Here is a 16,841-nt window from a genome sequence, read left to right as displayed (position 1 = left end):
AGCCCCATCAGGGCACAGGTGGGCCTGACTCCGGCTCCGTCTGTCCCTAGAGCGGGTCCCGGCGAGGTCTAGATTAGGCACATCAAGCTGGAGGTTCGGACGCGCACCCCTAGACCCACCGGTATCCGGGGGCAGCTAGACTAGCCAGCGCTCCAGCAAGCCAAGGGTTAAGGAGTCCGCGGGGTGGGGGAGTCCAACCTACGCTCCTGATTGGCTGTTTCTTTGGGGCCCGCAGCCCCCGCGCTTCAGCATTGGTTTGCGGCGGGCCCCACCCTCTGGCCTGGGCGCCCCAGCCGCGCGCGCCGCCGGGGCAGCTAGCCGTGAGGTTCGAGCGTAGAGCACAGCGCAGCGCAGCCGGAGCCGGAGCCGGAGCCTTAGCCAGAGCTGCATCCAAAGCCCGGCCGCTCGGAGCCCGCGAGCGATGGTGAGTACGCCCGCAGCCTGCTGCGGCTCCATGTAGCCCCGACGGTCCCGGCAGCGGCGCGGCGATTGCATCCTGGCTGGTTCGGTGCGAGCTGGGCGTCCCCTGCAGCTGAGGCCCGCGTTCCCGCTGTTCTCTGGCTTGGACCCTGGCGGGAGTTGGGGGGGTGTCCGGTCCGTGAGGACCTTGGTGCTGGGCTGCTTGGCTGCTCCTGGCATGGAAGACTCGGGGTCGCGTGCTGGATTTCGGGGGATAGTTGGTGAGATAGGTTTGGGGTGTGCAAGTCCCTGAGCTTGGCTTGACTTGCTGTGGAGACCGTGGAGAGCTAGGCCGGGTCGATTCAGAGATGTCAGGGTTAGTTGGACTTGAGCTCGCACCCCGCATAGTTCAAGTGGGTTTGGGATTCGGGAACGCTCGAGACATCGTGGGAGACTAGAACACTTTTCTCCCGATCTTGCAGTGGCTGCTTGGCTTATGAGAAGGGGAAGGATAGCTCAGAGGGGAGGGGATAGTCTGAGGTTCTGAGGGTTATCTGGTGTTCCAGCATCTCCCAGTAAGGAATCCTCAGAGGAGGATCCAAGTGCTGAATCCTGTGGGCAAAGCACCAGGGTAAGGGGGTCCTCGAGGAAGAAAATTTCTTTGGGGGCTCAAGCCTCAAGCCTGACATCCATCTAATCCAGACCTGGCTGCTTTTCAGAGCTTCAGGGTGGTGAGTTGATTCTGGCCAGAGCCAAGGCCTCTGGTTACCTCTCCATCACACCCAGAGCCGCTTGCTTCTCTCCCTGGAGACCTCTGATTGCATCTCCCAGAGCTGGGCTCTTGCTGTGTGCACTGGACCCAGGACACCCTGTGTGGGCCGAGGAGATCCGCCTGGGTTCTCTGCTTTTTGGTCCCAGAGACTTGCCTACATCTGTGATGTCCCTTCCAAGCCTGAGGGGTTCACTGAAGAATGGAGGGGTACCATGGAGAGAGGTGAAGGTGCTTCAGTGACAACCCCAGGACCAACCCATGTCTGACCAGAAATTAAGTCCCCCTTAGACACCCCGTTTTTCTCTTACCCACTGGCATCTTTCCCGTGAGACATCATTTGTCTCTCTAGAGACTGATGACTTAATTCTTCCCCACAAAGGTGCCCAGAGATCATCTCGGACCCAGCCTACCTCTCCCTTTGAGAATCTCCCAGGAATGTGTTGCTTGGGTAGCTTCATGGCCAGGGAGTTCGTCACCTGTGGACCAGCTCTTGCTTTAAAGCTTGAGGAAGTGGGAGAGCAATAAAAAGGAGAGAGACTTTGAGAGACTACATCCTCTCTCGGTACCCACCCTGGCCTGAGCTGCTCACATATAGGGCAGCTTTCCTCCTTACAAAGTACCAGAAAGTCTGGTGTGGTCGTGCATGCTCTGATTGCAGTGTTTGGGGAGGAGGCTGAGGCAGGCAGATCTTGGGTTCAAGGGCAGCCTGAACTCAAATAAACCAACTACCAACCAACCCACCCTGCCCTGTTTGTATGCGTGTTTGGCTTGCACGTGTGCCTGGTACCTGCAGAGGGCGGAAGAGAGTGTTGGATCTCCTGTAACTGGAGCAGTAGATATGGGCCACAGTGTAGGTGCTTGGGACTGATTCCAGGGCTCCTCTGTGCGAGCAACAACTGCTGTTAACTGGCTGAGCCATCTCTGACCTGAAAAGCTTCACAGCCCATCAGAAAGACCGTAGACTTTGGCCCCAAACAGATTTGGGTTCTAATCCCAGCTCCTTCACTTCCCCACAGAGACTTTGGTCAGGTTATAACTCCACCGTGTGCTGTCCCTATCAAGAGATGATAATAGAACCAGGCAGTGGTGCTGCACACCTTTAATCCCAGCACTTGGGAGGCAGAGGCAGGCAGATTTCTAAATTCGAGGCCAGCCTGGTCTACAGAGTGAGTTCCAGGACAGCCAGGGCTACACAGAGAAACCCTGTCTCTCTCACACACACACACAAAAAAAAAAAAAAAAAAAAAAAAAAGAAAGAAAGAAAGATAAAAAAAGATGATACTGGTTCCTATCTCCCCGGATGTTGTTGGGAATCAGGTTGAGATAAATCCGAGCAAGAGTGTTTGGCTCGAATACCGTTTACTTTCTTTTACAACCTTGGGAAGTTCTGATAACCATCCAACCTATTTGCTGGAATGAAAGAACCGTTCAGATTTCTCATCTTTGGGTGACAGTGATTTAAACAGAGTGTTTTATTTCTAATTTAACGGAGACTTATAGGAGGCTTGTTCTGTGCCGGACCTTGTACAAGGCAAGAAGAAGTGGCCCAAACTGTGTGGACAGGGCTTCTACCTGTTCCTAAACGTCCTCAGGCCAGGGGCCATGTCCTTCAGGGTGGTGGCTATGTCATGCCCAGCAAGTGTTTCCTTCTGGCTGGAGAGGTGGGAGAGTCTTTAAGCCGATGCAATCTGAATAAGAAGACATGTTCTAGTTAGGGGAAACCTGGGTGATATCAGACCAGAGGTGTGAGGACACAGACTATTCAGTGCAGGACTAGTATAGGGCTGGTTTTCCACAAGTATGTGGGAACAGGCAAGAGGGGAAAAAGCAGGCATGGGAAACAGCCGGGATCTAGAGCAGAGACCTCTACTGCCCTGCCCAGGGAAAGAGGCGGGAGCCCAATGTAGTCTGCTGACGCACAGTGTTGATGCACTGTGAGTGGGTGAGGTGAGGGCTGACGTCAGGCCTCCTTGGGTTCCCCTAACGCTGGTTCTCTTGCCAGTTCCCAAGAGGGGCTGGAATTCAGGGCTACTTCTACCCTGAATCTTAAATCCAGCTTCCCACCCTACCAGCAGAGAGCCCACATTTTCCTCTGTCCCCCAGGTGCCTAATGGGGTTCCTTTGCCCTGTCCAGGCCGTTTCCTGTTGTTGGCCCTGGATCGCCCTGGATCCCAGCTCTCCACCCAGGTCCCTAACCTCTTGGCAGAAAATCAGCAGTATTCTTAATGGCCTCCTGTCGGAAGCCCCCACCCCCACCCCCACATACTCCTCCCTCTGTCCGCCCTCAGCGCAAGCTGTAGGATGAAGGCTCCCAAGAGGCTTTTTATATCTCCTACCTCCAGCTGTCCTCAAACCACCCAGCAGCAGGCACAGAGATGGGAAGGAGGTGGTCCAGGGGCACAGAGCTACAGTGTGGAGAAGACACGAGCCTGCCAGATGCTAGGAGGACTAACCAGGCAGAGGGGCTGAGGCGGAGGCAGCTCAGACTCCCACACTGTTCTGGTTACTGTATTTCGGGAGCTAGTCCTTCACATTCCACGCTGGGGAGGGTGGATGCTGAAGGAGGTTGAAGACCAGATCCAGGTCTCAAGTTTAAATCCTGGCGTCCTGTTGAGTTTGCTGTGTGACCTTAGGTCAATCATCCTCCCTCTCTGTGCTTCCTTTCCTATCATGTGGACAGACAGACGTTTTCTGGCTTTGAGGAGGCTATCCTGAGGGTGCCGACATAGAAACATGTGGATGTCATTAAAAATGCAAGGACAGCGTTTTTGTTTGAAGATAGGAGAGGAAGCATTCTGAGAGTATGGTGACAACCACCTTGCCCTGAGCAACAGGCCTGTCCTGGAAACCGCGTTACTCTGGATTTTTCATGTTTCTATGTTTGTTCGCGGCGGAGTAGCCAAGCGGTAATGGTTTGCTTGCATTGCCTCAGTTTTTAGCAAAGAAGGATCCGGTAGCCTTCTGGGAAAGAGTGGCCCCAGTTTCTAGGAACCATAGAGACTTGCCCTTCCTTTCAGGAGTGAAGAGCTTTGAGAGCAGGAGGAAAGGAAGGAAACCATCAGCCAATAGATAGTGTTTGCATGTCTGCTCTGTCGAGTCCACTTCTAGTAACAGTGTGCTGTCCATCATCAGTGCACGCAGCCACCAACTCAGTCTGGGGCAGCATGAGGCTCTGGGCTGTGGTCAGTGTGGCTGAGATTGACAGGTCTCTGCCACAGTCTGATAGGCAAGCCGATGGGCAGGAAATGACAAGCGCATTTCCTGTTGCTATGGAGACGTGGGGGGTGGGGTGGGGTGGGGTGGGGGTGAGGAACCTGGCCTGGGGATCCGTAGAGGCTCCGTGAGAACTAACATTCTTCAAGCCTCAAGCTACAGCCAGAGGAATGAATGAATGAATGAGTGAGTGGAGCCTGGCCTGGTGTTACAAGTCTGTAATCCCACCTTGAAGAGGATTGCCAGAAGTACGTGGTGAAAACTAAAAGCTCCCACCGACACAGAAGGTTGAGTGGGACCGGGGCGGGGCTTCAGGCGGAGATGTTGTGCAGGCAAGACTGAGGCAGTTGGCCTCTAGGCTCTCAATCGCTCGCTCGCTCACGCAGGGTGCTGAGGCTGGTGTCTGGCAGCTGGCCAGAGCAGGCGCTCTCAGGGAGGACCACATGAGGGGTTTGTGTCTCTATTCTAAAGACAGTGGGGAGCCACTCAGGAGCTTGGGGTGAGGACTTCTGCCTCCCCCCCACCCCCTTACTCGCTTTCATCCTCTCTTCAAGTCCAGGGATAAGGCTTCTTAGGTCTGGGTTGTGAAAGTAGATGCTTGGAGTTTGCTTTGGGAGTTGAGGAGTTGAACTGGAAACCACAAGGCTCTGGCCCCTAGCTGCCACTCCGTTTAGCCTCCTGGAGATGGAGACGGTACTATTGGGCAACAAGCAGGCGTGTTGGGGACTCCTGGGACAGGGTGTTGGCCAGGCTGAAAGACTGGTGGTCTGGTTTTGTTTTTTGTTTGTTTTGTTTTGCTGACAGGAACGCCTTTGCTCTCTATTCGTGGGTCTGGGTCCTACCGCTGATGAGCGCTGAGCTAGTACAGGCACCCAATCCGACCTCCCATCTCTCTGGCTCTAGTGACAACCCCTCCAAGTCTGGCACTGCCTAGGACCCTGACTGGAGGTGCCCTTGGATTTCTGACCAAATGCCTCCTGTGTGTAGGCGGCACAGCCTCGGGCCCAGAAGAGGCTTCTCCGAGCCCACCTCCTGGCCTGCTCCTTTGCCTTCTTGGCTGGGGTGCCAAGGCTGTGCGGGTGTGGGCGTGGGCGGCAGCCAGGAGGACTCGGATTACAGTGTAAACACAGAGTGTCAATATTTACTTCTGCCGGGAGCCAGAGCCTCCCCCTCCCACCTGCTGCCCCTGCAGGTGCCCCAGACAAGCCTGGTGAGGAGAATCAAGGCCCAAGTGCAAAGACTCCCACTAAGACACTCTCTCTTCCCAGGCCTCAGTTTCCCCATTTGCGAAACGACCTGGCTGGAACAATCCACAGCCGTTTTCAGGCACCTCCTGTAGAGCGGTCAGCATACTGAGCCCAGCCTTGACCATGTGTGGGCCTGTCAGGCGATGGTGGGCATGTTTCATACGAGCTTGAACACTGGCCTTGTGCCCTGTAGAGGGATGGTCAGCCAGGGCATGCTCAACGGAGCTGGCACAGGAAAAGACAGAGAAACAGCTGTGGCAGCTCTTGTTATTCTAAAGAAACGTTTTATGATTCTCTGAATCCAGACTCTGGCTTGCGTCAAGGGTGGGGACGTTAACCTCAAGGCCTCCCAGTGCTCTGGGGCCAGGCGCTGGGCTTGGAAAGCCAGGGTTTTGAGTAAGACACCCCACCCCCACCCCAGTCATGGGCTGAGGTCCAGGACCGAAGTGACGTCATTGATGTGTGTGGTTGGGAGAGGGGTGCAGGGCATCTTATGGGGAGAGAGAAAGGATTCATTTCCTAAGCAATTATTTTGCAGAATGGAGTCCACTGAGCACGAGTGGTCAGAGAAGAAGGGGCCGCAGGGGGCACTGGCAGGCTTAAGAGCAAACAGCAAACAGCCCCTGAGACAGGGTGTCTCTGTGTAGCCCTCGCTGTTCTTCTAGAACTCACTCTGTAGACCATGGTTGGCAGCTCAGAGATCTGCCTGCCTGTGTCCCCTGAGCGCTAGGACTACAGGTGTGCGCCACCACCTCCCAGCCTGGTTTCATTTCTTTTTAAAATTGCTTAGTTAACTGTTGAGAATTGGTCTCATGTAGCCCAGGCTGTCCTGGATCATTCTGATATAGCCTGATCACTCTATGTAGCTGAAGTGGGCCTTGAGTCTCTATGCCTCTGGCTTTTACCTCATGAGTGCTGGAATTGCAGGTATCATACTAGGTTTATGCAGCGGTGGGGATTGAACCCAGGGCCTCGTGCATGCCAGGCAAACACTCTACCCATTAAGCTGAATCTGCCTCTGATCCTATGTCGACTTTTTGCTGTGTCTTCTGAGTTTGGTTTCCTCTCTTACGTGGAACCGTTGGAACTTTTTCTGGACAGTAGTTGCAAGAGTTTAAGCAAACCCTGTTTCAGGAGCCCAGTTCAGTGCTGGAGAGTCCAGGGGCTTCATAGGTCCCAGCCGCTGTCACTGCCCAACTGTGCTAAGACAACACTGGCACAGAGATCTTGAGATACCACAAGTGTGAGCGGTGGTCCCAGGGCATGTTCCTCTGCATAACATCTGGACCAAGATAGCCACTGATTCCACAGCTCCCACAGGCCCACCCATCAGTCCCCCACCACAGACAGGCTGTCCCAGGTCTGAGAGCTATTCCTTGTCTTTGCCTTGAATGGACTTGATCAATGTCAAGTCTTTTTTTTTTTTTTTTAATTAAATTAATTTTTTTTTTTTTTTACTTATTCACTTTACATCCCGATCACTGTTCCCCTCCCGGTTACCCCCCTCCCACAGTCCATCCCGATCACTGTTCCCCTCCCGGTTACCCCCCCTCCCACAGTCCATCCCGATCACTGTTCCCCTCCCGGTTACCCTCCTCCCACAGTCCTTCCCCTCTCCCCTTTCCCCTGAGTATCTTCCCCACCTTGGCGCTCCAAGTCTCTATGAGGCTAGGTGCATCCTCTCCCACTGAGGCCAGACAAGGCGGCCCAGCTAGTAGAACCTATCCCACGTACAGGCAACAGCTTGGGACAGCCCCCCACCCCCACCCCACCCCACAGCAGTTGTTCAGGACCCATATGAAGACCAAGCTGCACATCTGTTACATATGTGTGGGGAGGCCTAGGTCCAGCCCATGTATCTTCTTTGGTTGCTGGTTCAGACACTGAGAGCCCCCCAGGTTAGTTGACTCTGTTGGTCTTTCTGTGGAGTTCCTGTCCCCTTTGGAGACACACAATCCTTCCTCCTAGTCTTCCGTAAGAATCCCCAAGCTCCACGCACTGTTTGGTTGTGAGCGTCTGTACAGTGTCAACTTTTAACACACGAGAGTTCCTCGGGGCCTGGTTCCCATCAGCTCAGAGTCACCCCCACGTGTCTCTGAGGGACCTCTCCTGGTGCCTGTTCCAGAATCTGCTCTTTGTGAAACTGAGTTGTGTCCTGTTGGGTAGATAAACTTGTAAATATCCGTGACGAATGTTTGGGCTGCTCTCTGTTTGGGGCCAACGTGACATTCTTGATCATGTCCATACGCGTCTGACTTATGTAGCTGCCACACCGTCCTCTGACGTGGGTGTTCCATTTCAGAGCCCCTTCCTGTCACCAGCCCAGTGCTTGCCCTGGAACGTGCTTCCAGGGCCTGTCTGTCTCAGCCCCTGGCTCCTCCTCTTAAGCCCCACCCCTGCCCTCGGGGCCTGGCAAATCCTGAGCTGCATTCTACTAGGTTTGGATTCCACTGTCCCTGGTGTTCCTCAGGTTATGGAAGGGAGGGGACCCCTCGCCCTTGGGTATGTCCTGCCACCGATTGGCTGTATGGCTTAGGCTCATACCTTCTCCTCCCCGACCCTGAGTTCCCACCCTCTGCCAAGCATCACACTGAAGGTCTCCATCTTTGGCTTCTGATGGTCTCCCTCATTCGAAGTCTATTTATTCCCATCAATAGGACTTTCCTACCTCCGGGGTTGGACCCAGATAACCTCAGCTGCCCTGAACCTTGACAGAAGGCCCTAGGAGAAAAGGTGGGCTCATCCAAAGATCTCTGCAGTCATCAAATCCCAGCCTGCAAGGAGCTCAGGTCCAGTGAGGGGAAAATCTGACACCACGTGCAAAGCCACCCGCCAGAGACATTATGTCAGAGAGAGGGAAGGAAGCAAAATGGGAGACGTGGGAGAGTGGCTGAGATGTGGAGGCTCTAGTTGGTGGCTGGAGCAGGGCAGTCGGGAGCAGGGCAGTCAGGAGCAGGGCAGTCGGGTAAAGATGTGGAGGAGGAATTTGGGGCAGAAGTAACAGGAGGCGCTAGAGTCTGTGACGGAGCCAGAGGACTTGGCACGTCACAGTGGAGGGTGGCTGACGTGGCTGAGGGGCGGCATTTCGGGCAGGAGTATGAAGAGGTGGACAGGAAGGGGGTAGTCAGGGGAGCCCTTATCGGGAGGGTAAGTGGAAAAATTGGCATTTCATTCTATTTGTGATGTCAGGTCCCTGGAGGACATCTATGTAGTGACAACTCCTTTGGGTTTGTTTCAGAAAGGCTCTGGCTGTTATGTGGTGGATAGACTGTAGGGGGCAGGAGCGAGGCAGAGAAGCCCTGTCCAATAAGAGACGTGCCCTGACCTAAGGACGTGTCTGTGCTTATGCCGCTCCAGAGTCTGGGTTTTAGCTGCTGTAGGAATAGAAAAGGGTAGGGGATAGCCATCCAAAATAATCCTAGACCACCATTCCTGGTAGGAAGGCTCAGGGTCATCACTGACTGGACAGACCCATCTCAAACCCACACTTGAACTCAGCCTTGCCGTTCCCCCAAGGTGACCCAGTTCTCACCGCCCAGCTCCCAGGAGCCCAGAGGACCTGAGCCTACTTCCCCTGCCAACTGAGAAACAAGGTCAGGGGTCACGGTTACAAGGGACACCAGCTCTGTGCCCTCGACTACAGCCCTACTGGAGGCTGTTCTGTGGCTTTGTGGTTCCTTCTTGATGGCACTTCTTCCTCGAGTTATCTAGGTGGTCAGTGGACTTCTTCCTGTTCTTCCAGGAACAGTGGGCAGGGTGTGGGAGACGTAAGAGGGCAAGAGAGTTCAACAGAAGTCTCTGAGAATGGAATGTAGGCGTCCGCTAGACTTACTTCCTCTTGGGGAGACAAAGACTAGAGAGGAGAGTTGGGGAAATAGCTCAGTAAATAAGGATGCTTGGTGCTCCCATCAGGGCCTGACTTCAGATCTTCAACACTGTGTAAAAAGATGGGCGTGGCCACACACTCAGATAACTGTGAGGCTCAGAGACAAGAGGATCACGGGGGCTTGCTGGCTACCAGCCTCGCTTTAGGTACCATGAGAGATCCTGCCTCAAGGGAAAAAGTTGGAGCCCAATAGAGTAGCACATCCGATGTCCTCTGATCTCCACACATACATGGGAGCATGTACCTGCATACACACATATGCACATACCACACACACAACACGTGCACCATCAATATTGCACTCCTGTTCTCCAAACTTTTAAACACGCACACACACACACAAAGGCTCAGAGAGGACAAGAGCTAGTTGCAAGCCATCCAGTGACTCAGAGCTGGATCCAGGACCCTGGTCCTGTGTTCTTTCTGTTTGGAATGTTGCTTCTGAGGCCAACAGGCAAGGGTTTCACCTCTCTCCCCCGAAGTCCCAGCTGGGGTCCTTTGGTGAATGGGCCTCTCTGACCTAGGATGGATGCTAACACTGTGTGGCATGGTTGAGGACAGATGACAAGTTGTCAGGCCTGGAGGTGGTGTGCAGGGCGAGCCTTTAATTAGTAATGGGGACTATTGCTACTGTGATGGTTTTCTGACCTAAGTTTGTACATGTGTGCATACATGTGCACGTGCATGTGCATGCACTGTGTACCCTGCCCTCCGTTTTTGTTTGTCAAAACAGAAATGGTCACTAATTTACCAAGTCAGCTAGGCCATCTGGTTATCCAGTCCAAGGGATCTGCCTGTCTTTGCCTTCCTAATTTGGGGATTAATTAAAGACCCGTCTGTCCATCCATCCGTCCATCTGTCTATCTGTCTTTTCTATCTATCCACATTGTATGTGCCTACATGACTGTGCACACTATGTGCATGGAGGTGCCCACAGAAGCCAGAAGAGGACACCGAATCTTCTAGAACTGGAGTTACAAGTAGTTGTAAGCCAGAAACCAAACCCCAGCCCTCTGCAAGAGTGATGAGCCATGGCTCCAGCATGGCCCCACCCACGGGCTTTCTTGTGTGGGTTCTGAGGTAGAACACAGATCCTCTTGCTTGTAAGACAAACTCTATTCCCAAGGCCCTGTCTTAAGTCTTTTGAAGAGACGGAAGGGGCTGCAGCCATCTCCATGTTGTTCTCCCAGTCCTGAAGGATGTGGGTAGAAGGGAGGTGAGGAGATTCGTGTTATTGGCCCATCTTATATAATATAAATTACTATATTCTAGCTAGCCACTACCAGAGACATAGAAGCCTGGTATTTTATTTATAAACTGTAAGCCTAGACTAGGCAGGTTTTGAGCTATTCTAACTTACATCTTAGCTGTATGTCCCTTGTTCCTTGCTGTTTCTCCTGACCACATGCTCATGGTCCATCTCCTCTCATGGCTGCTCCTCCTCCGTTACTCTTCTTTCTCCTTCTTCCGAAGTCTCTTCTGAGCCAAAACAAACCCTTCTCCCCTAGATTGCTTTACTCAGTGACAGAAATGATATGAGGACAGCCAGGCTGAGTTGCTCCAGAGAAGGTGCGGGGCTTAGTTGGAGGCTCTTGGTGGTGGCCCAGTGACTCTGCTTCAGAGCTACTCCTGTTCTTTCTGTGGGGGTCGCCCATCTTTGATAATGATGGATTCTGTTGACGGGTTGCAGTGTGCCAGGCACAGGACTAAGTGTGCTGTGGCATAAATTCCTGGCTCCTCCCATCAGCCCCCACTAGAAGGCACTTCCTGTTTTGCATATGGGGAGGCTGAGGCACAGAGGGCTACTGGTCTCTCATAGCCAGAAGATGGCCAAACTGGATTTAAAATATTTTATCTACTTTTATCATATATATATATTTAAATATATATATTTATATATATATAAATATATATCATATATATTAAATATATATTTAAATATATATATAATATATAATATATATAATTAAATATATATAATATATAATATATATAATTAAATATATATTTAAATATATATATATATGAATGTTTAGCCTGCATGTACGTATGTACATAATATGTATATATGTGTATAAGTATGCATATGAACCAGATATGTGCAGTGTCCAAGTTGACCAGAAGAGGGCATTGGATCTCCTGACCTTGGAGTTACAGACAGTTGTGAGTTGCCGTGTGGGTGCTGGGAGTTGAACCCGGGTCCTCTGCAAAAGCAGCCAGTGCTCTTTACCACTGAGCCGTCTTTCTAGTTCTGGGAACTGGATTTGAACTTGGGTGTTTTGGCTTCAGAGTCCAAGTGCTTTGTGAGCCATCTCATGGTGTCGAGTGGAAGTTCTTAAGCACAGTGCGTGTTGGTCATTCATTACTCTCCTTCAGTTTACTTCTCCGCCAGAGTCATTCTGCCGAGGCAGCTGTGTGGACCTGTGCTTCATCTACGATGGGAAGAAATTCACAGTAGGTCTTCAGGAGTCTTTCCTCAGCACAACTCTGGGATGAGCAGATTGAGACCCTTAGGAAAACAAATTCAAAAGTTCAAACCCTAGCAGATCCAGGGGCAGCATCAGAGGGAGAAAGGGGAATTAGGACAGATGCGGGAGGAAGGGGGAGGAAGGCAACTTGGAAGGCAGACAACGGTGGGATTCTAACAGAACTAGCATCTGGTGCCAGGCATGGGGTATCTGGGCTCTCCAGGAAGCGTGAGCAAAGCCTGTTGGAGAGCTAGACACGCCAGCAGGGAAGATGTTGGATGGTATTGTGTAGGAGTGTGGGCAGGAACCTTTAAAGAACCAGAGGGACGGGCCACTAACTGGACCCAGGGATTTGCTGTTTGAACTGACGCCTAAAGTTTACCAGCCAGGCAGAGCCAGGAGTGTCGGAGCCGGAGCCGGAAGTGAATCTGAACAGCCTGGCTACGGAGTCTGCACTCTCACCCACATGGCTTGTCAGCTCCGCTGCCCTGCACATCTGTTCTGGGAGATGTGACTTACGTCCTGCTCACTCCACAGCACCTTAGACAATTCATCATTTGCTTTCTCTTTAACCTTCTGCCTCTGTTCCTGGTAAATGTCTGCCCTCTATCAGGGAGAGTCTCTGCCTCTGGAGATGCCTAGGACGTGGGGTGTCTCCAGAACGCACTGACTCCATCCCTAGAGTGCCTGTTGCTACAGAGAGACCTATAGGGGAGCATTTCCTGTTGTTCTGCTTTGTGAGGACCCTCTGCCCCACACTCAGCACCTCCTCTGCTCATAGCATCTACTCTGAGGCCATTAGCTGCCATTAGACACAGGGAAGGCTGCTCTTAACGGATGTACCCAGTGTTCAATGTCACAGGCTGTGCTAGTGCAAGGGCTGGAATCTGCACCTTTCTAGTGAGTGTTGTCAGCATGTGCTAAGCCTTCCTGGGAGTTTAGGGCCACAGGAAGCAGACTGTACGGCATTGCTTTTCAGGTTCTCGGGTGTGTGGGAGAGCCACCAAGAGGAATACTGGCTACCACGGCATCTTTACTTTCTTTCCAGAGATCCTGACTCATTAGGTTTTGAGTGGGGTTCAGAAACCTGCATTTCCAGCTGAGTCCCCGAGTCTCAGCTTGCGGGGGGGGGGGGGGTGTGTGGCAGATTTCACTTGGGAAATTCCAACTGGTTATACAGCTGTTTGTGGTGACCCAGCACTGTCCCCCGGCATGCTGGTTTGTTACTTCCACCATCAGACTATCACTCAATATGGGAAATCAGTGTAAAGCAATCTTGAGATTCCCTTCCTAACAATCAAGATGACCTTGGGAATTCTCAATCAAAAGAGAAAATGGTGGCTCGGGGAGTTTGGGCATCGTGCCCAAAGCCAGCTTAAAGTGGCTGAGAAGATGTAGAATTACCTAGCAGGCAAACCTCTGGGCACATCCATTAGAGAGTTTCTGCATTGGGTTAGCTGAGGTAAAAAGACCTGGATGATAGCATCATTCTGAGGCCTGGAAGTTCCAGACTGAACCAGAAAGAGAAAGCTGAGCTAGTCATTCAGACCCTGGATACAGCATGACTCCTGCCTTTCCATGTGCAGGTGCGTGTGTGTGTGTGTGTGTGTGTGTGTGTGTGTGTGTGTGTCTACAGAGGCCAGAGATGTAGATTCACCATGGAGCTGGAGTTACAAGTGATTGTCTGCTGCCTAACATGGGTGCTGGGAGCAGAACTCGGGTCCTTTGCAAGAATAGCTCATGCTCTTAACCACTGAGCCATCTGAGCCCCAATATCCTGTCTTGAACTATAAGCCTCCCTTATGTTGCCTCCCCACCTCGACCCCCAAGCAGTTGATCTCAACATCAGGAAATGTACCTAGTACAGTGGCTGAGCTGAGATTAGAACCTGCATCCCTGAGCTGTTGAGGCTATGTTCTTCCCAGCATCCTATTGCCTCCTACATAGGAGCTTTGGAAGAGAGGCTTCAAGCTGCCAACCATGGTCAGAGCAGAGTTTAGGGAGACTAATGGTATCTGTGAAGGGCTGGCAAGATTGCTCAGTGGGTAAAGACGCCTGTCACCAAAGCTGATGGTGTGAGTTCAATGCCTAGGATACACACGGTGTAAGGAGAGAACTGAGTCCTGACCTTTACACAGGCATACAAACACATACAGATAGATCAATCATCAATCAATCAATCAATCAATCAGTCAGTCAATCACAACAGTGCCGATGCCAACCGTTTATTGATTGCCCAGTACGAGCTAGACATAGGCTGTCTGATTAAGAGTAGTGTGTGCTGTAAGGTAAAGGCTGAGGAGCCATCCTGTCCCCAGACAGAAGAGTTGCTCCCCAAGGGGAAAAGTCTGCTTGGAGAAGTTAGTAAGGTGAGGTAAGAATTAACAAGAGATGGGCCGGGCGGTGGTGGCGCACGCCTTTAATCCCAGCACTTGGGAGGTAGAGGCAGGAGGATTTCTGAGTTCGAGGTCAGCCTGGTCTACAGAGTGAGTTCCAGGACAGCCAGAACTACACAGAGAAACCCTGTCTTGAAAAACAAAAAAAAAAAAAAACAAAAACAAAAAAAAAACAAAAAAAAAAAACAAAAAAAAAAAAAAAAAACAAACAAACAAAAAAAAAAAAACAAAAAAAAAAAAAACCAAAAAACAAAACAAACAAAAAAAAAAAAAAACCAAGAGATGGAAGAGATGGTTCACAGAGGAGCCTTGGCCAAGAGAGTATATGTATGTGGAAAAGCCCTGAGGTGGATGACCTACATAGTATTGTTCTGTGGAATCAACAGCAAGCGTGAGAGGAACGGGAGATGGCCAGAGATTGGGCCCTGCAAAGCCCTCCAAGCCGGGCGAGAGCTTTGACCCTAATACCCCCAGAGCAATGAACTTATTTCTTCCATGACCACGGTCGTACTGAAGCCCTGAAAGGAAGAGGCAAAAACTGGTAGCTGGCAGAGTGGAGTTTCCCCTGAATTAATGTCAAGATCGCTCTAGCCTTCTGTCAGGCCCATTCTGGCCCTTGGTTGGAGATGGGTTTGGGGTAGGGTCATGCGTTGGGTTGGCAAGGTAAGGAGGGAGAGGCAGCAGACATGGAGGGATGGAGTTGTCAGACCAGTTGTGACTGATGGAGACAGGGTGACATCCAGCCCACTGCTTTGACAGATGACAGTGCAGAGCCTAGAAGGGTTGTGTGTGAGCCGGTGGAAGCTCCCCCCAACCCCCCCAGACCTTCCAGCCAAGCCCTGACTGGGATGCTCCCTGCTGGCAGCTGCTTTTCTGGAGTTCTCTTCCAGGCCTCTGCTGGCTGTCCCCCCACCCCCACCCCCTGCATCCCCGCCGCGCCTGGGACTTCAAGGCAGGGAATGCCTTGATGCAGAAGTTCTGTCTTTGAAGCATTCAGTGGGGGAGGGGCAGCACTCTGACCTCCAAATTCTTTCCCCGTGACCTCTGTGACCCTGGAGAGACCCAGGCCTTTGGGATCCGGGAGGGCCACAAGAAGTGGGGGTGGCTGCGAGATCCTCAGTGTTCAAAGGGCCTCTCCCTGGGGGATGGGAAGAAGTCCTAGGGGTCTGTAAGGACATCTCTGCCACAGAAAGGGCTAAAGTCTGGGCCCCTGATGAGCTATGGGGTCTCCTCAGAAGCTGAAACAGTCCCCCAGCTGATGATTCTAAGCTGAAAGCTTCCGGCAGCCACTTTTTTGTTCCCGTTTTTTTTCTTGGTTGCCTCTCTTTGGCCAGTGCTATCTTAGGGCCCAATTACCAGAATGCTCATCTGGGACTTTGCCTCTGCATCCTCCCTGGGAGCCAAACAGTTGGGAATCCCCTGCATCGTCTCTCTCTGGGGTTACCCCCTTTTATTTAACTCACCAGGTCTCTAGGCTGCTGTCCCTTAGCCACTGGAATTCTCCCAGTCCCTGGACACAAGCTTCCTTGCCCACCCTGCCCTCAGTCTCAGAGGGTCTTGTATTTTGACATCTGCCTGATGCTTAATAGGTGCTCAGAAAACATAACCCCCAATCCATCTTCTGCCTTACCCCCACCCCCAAGACTCCCTAGCCCCTCCCATATGAATGTTTCTGTTCAGAGAGCTGTACATGGCAACTCACTTGGGAAGCAGCCATTCTTGGCTAAGGACATGAGACGGAAGATGAGGCTGGGGAGCAGGAAGGACACCAAAGGCTACAGGCTCAGTGTCCCCTAGCTTCAGGTGCCCATACCCTGTGAACCAGGGGGGAGGCAAGCTTAACTGGGCCAGGGTGAGGCTCCATTATGGGGATCACTGCATCGGGGCAAAGGATGTCAAGTGTGCAAAGAAGATGGATAGTAATGGACCCCTGTTGGCTCCACGGAGAAGCCTAGGTGTCCTTGAACGTCACCTGGCACCAGGAGGACAGGAGCCGGGACCCTTAATGCCACCTGTCTTTATTAGCTCCCGGTCTTGTTCTCCCTCTGAAATGGAACCATGACTTATTAGACATTAACTCTGAGCCAAGCCCGAGCTAAGTAGCAAATACATTGGTTTGTTTTATATAGAGTTAGCCCCAAAGAAGTGGGTCCCACTGTACCCCAGCCCCCAAACAAAAAGCTCTTGCTGTAATGTATGACATAGTCCTGAACTCCTGGCTCAAGCAATCCTGCCTCAGCCTCCTGAGTAACTAGGACCATCTGGCTTGCCTGGCTGGTGTTCATACTTACACGAGGAAACCCAGGCCTGGGGAGGTGAGGGAACCAGTTAACCTATAGCCAAGAGGTGGCAGGATTCTCAATGAGTCCCTGCTTTGTCAACTCAGAGGCCTCAGAGGTCTCAGAGAAGCCACAGGTGTGCGGGCAGGGGGGGGGGGGGAGAAGGGGGAAGGAGAGAGGC

At 52.1% G+C, this 16,841-nt stretch overlaps 1 protein-coding gene across 1 annotated transcript in view; it reads left to right on the top strand.

Annotated features, from left to right (window-relative positions):
- Positions 1 to 280: 280 nt before the first annotated feature.
- The window catches only part of Ece1 (endothelin converting enzyme 1), a 104,100-nt gene continuing 87,539 nt past the window's right edge, over positions 281 to 16,841 (top strand). The window contains exon 1 of the mRNA XM_034503141.2: positions 281 to 424. Within this exon, the coding sequence (XP_034359032.1) occupies positions 422 to 424 (3 nt within the window). The 5' untranslated portion in view covers positions 281 to 421. The remainder of the gene's footprint in view (positions 425 to 16,841) is intronic.

Source organism: Arvicanthis niloticus, chromosome 5 (assembly GCF_011762505.2).
Source record: "Arvicanthis niloticus isolate mArvNil1 chromosome 5, mArvNil1.pat.X, whole genome shotgun sequence".
NCBI classification, from domain to species: domain Eukaryota; kingdom Metazoa; phylum Chordata; class Mammalia; order Rodentia; family Muridae; genus Arvicanthis; species Arvicanthis niloticus.
This window is presented reverse-complemented; position numbering and strand designations above follow the sequence as displayed.